The sequence below is a fragment of the Aphanomyces invadans genome, assembly GCF_000520115.1.
Source record: "Aphanomyces invadans strain NJM9701 unplaced genomic scaffold supercont1.9, whole genome shotgun sequence".
In the NCBI taxonomy this organism is placed as follows: Eukaryota; Oomycota; class Saprolegniomycetes; order Saprolegniales; family Verrucalvaceae; genus Aphanomyces; species Aphanomyces invadans.
Genome location: NW_008580154.1, coordinates 1,686,222 through 1,688,053, shown reverse-complemented (window position 1 = coordinate 1,688,053; position 1,832 = coordinate 1,686,222). Strand labels below are relative to the sequence as shown.

Below are 1,832 nucleotides of genomic sequence, written 5' to 3'. Positions count from 1 at the left end.
CTACATGCCATGTGCAACACGGCTGTCGTCGGCTAGCATCTCCTGCAGCCTTCGGCTCAATTCGCCATCATTCCAAGAGCCCGGGCAGTTGTGGCGACCCCAGATGATCGTGCCATCGAGTCCAAAGCATAGAACACCAGTGACAAACACCGAGTGTAACCACCCTAAAGACAGATCAGTGACCCGATACTCTCACATGACATACCATTGTAGTGGGCATTCTGCAAATCCGCACAAGACGGCTCTTGTACACGAAGGTTTTTGCCGTCGACAAATCCAAACACGCCGGAAACGAGGGGCTCACGCTCTTGTGACTTCAACGCCCAATATTGCTGATTGGTCTTGGACGGCCACAAAATCCTCGCAGCTGGTAAGCACTTGAGCGCCCTTAACAGAGCATCTTCGCCCTTTCGCAGTAGCTGTGACAATGTTGTGGATGCAACGCCAAAGAGTTCCTGCAGCGTCTTGAGCTCAACAGCCGCAGTGTAGAAGTGGAGCACAATGGCTAAAACAGCGTGCACGTGTTGGACGCGAGGTGGACGTCCACACTGGCCTGGCCGAGTTAGTACAACGTATTCGCGATTGAAGTATACAAAAAGCTCATCAAAAGCTTCGGGAGTGAGCGAGATTGTTGCTATAAACGATGCTGTATCACGCGAGGCATACATGTAGTACCATGCAGTGTCCGTCTGGTTTGCGGGTAACGAGACTGTTTGAACTCTGTTGCGCTCCTTGAGAGCTGTGCGGAGCTTTAACGCACGCAGTCTTCTAAGCAAGGAGCGACGTCTTGACAGTCGTGCCATCATGACGCCGATGAGTTCGGAACCCATAATTGTGATGCGTTTCTCATTGACCTAGGTACCAGTAATTTCTTACCCAATGAAAAGAAGTTTTTGATTCATCATCACCCAATAAGAATGCAAGAGTTTGCGATTTTCGATTTTGCTGTGGTTTTGGTGCCCTCGCGTCTTACAAATTGTGATAATTCCCTCGAGACACAATAAAAACACGGGCACTGTCCGGATGCAATATGCGATGTGAGGGGTGTTTGCGAGGGTTTCGGGAGTCCCTCGATGTTTGAAGTATTTGTTCCATTTTTGATTTTTTCTTGATTTTTTCTCTTTTCTTTTTCTCTTTTCTTTTTTGTGTTTTCTCTTACCTTTTTACTCAATTTCTACTCTTTTTTACTTTCGTTTTTGCTCGCTCTCTGACTTCTTCTTTATTATTCTCTTTGCGTTGTTCGGCCATTTTTCTTCGTATTTCGCGATGTATGACCACTTGACGTTCGGTACTTCCAAGGATTACTGATTCGATGCTTGTGTTTTCTTGAATAGCCAGGTCTGTAATAAATTTCAGGCTATTTCGTGCGTCCAAATTGCTCGCTTCGGGTATAAGTTGACGAAGCCGGATAATTACCTTGCGCTGATTGCTGGTTATGTGGTAAAGATCTTGGCGCAATTTATGCACTGTTTGCGTAACTGGCTCGAAAAAGGTCGGCGATATCAGTGGTGCAAAAAACCTGAGGGACACGTGTTCCTTTTTCGCTACATCGACCGATTAATCTAAGACTGCATATGGATTCGGAACCTCAGCTGCAATGTCTACTCCTTACGACGATTGCGGAACAACTCCGAAGAGTTGTTCAAATTAAGTTGTATCATATCATGAGTCTGGTCGTGATCAATATAGTATGCGATTGGCTAAAATTAAAATATTTTCAACCTGGATGATTGTACTGCTCAACGATATTAATATTCCAAAAGTAGGGACCAGTACCACGGGGGAAGATTTTCCGTCGTTCCCTGTAACACCCCTCGCGATTTAATGTAACA

General features: G+C 45.7%; 1 protein-coding gene across 1 annotated transcript; it reads right to left on the bottom strand.

Annotated features, from left to right (window-relative positions):
- Positions 1 to 905, bottom strand: H310_05656 (hypothetical protein; the record flags this gene model as incomplete). Its single annotated transcript, XM_008870422.1, has 4 exons — positions 1 to 164; positions 206 to 505; positions 656 to 768; positions 877 to 905. 4 exons carry the CDS (start codon positions 903 to 905, stop codon positions 1 to 3), a joined length of 606 nt encoding a protein of 201 aa, XP_008868644.1.
- Positions 906 to 1,832: the final 927 nt, after the last annotated feature.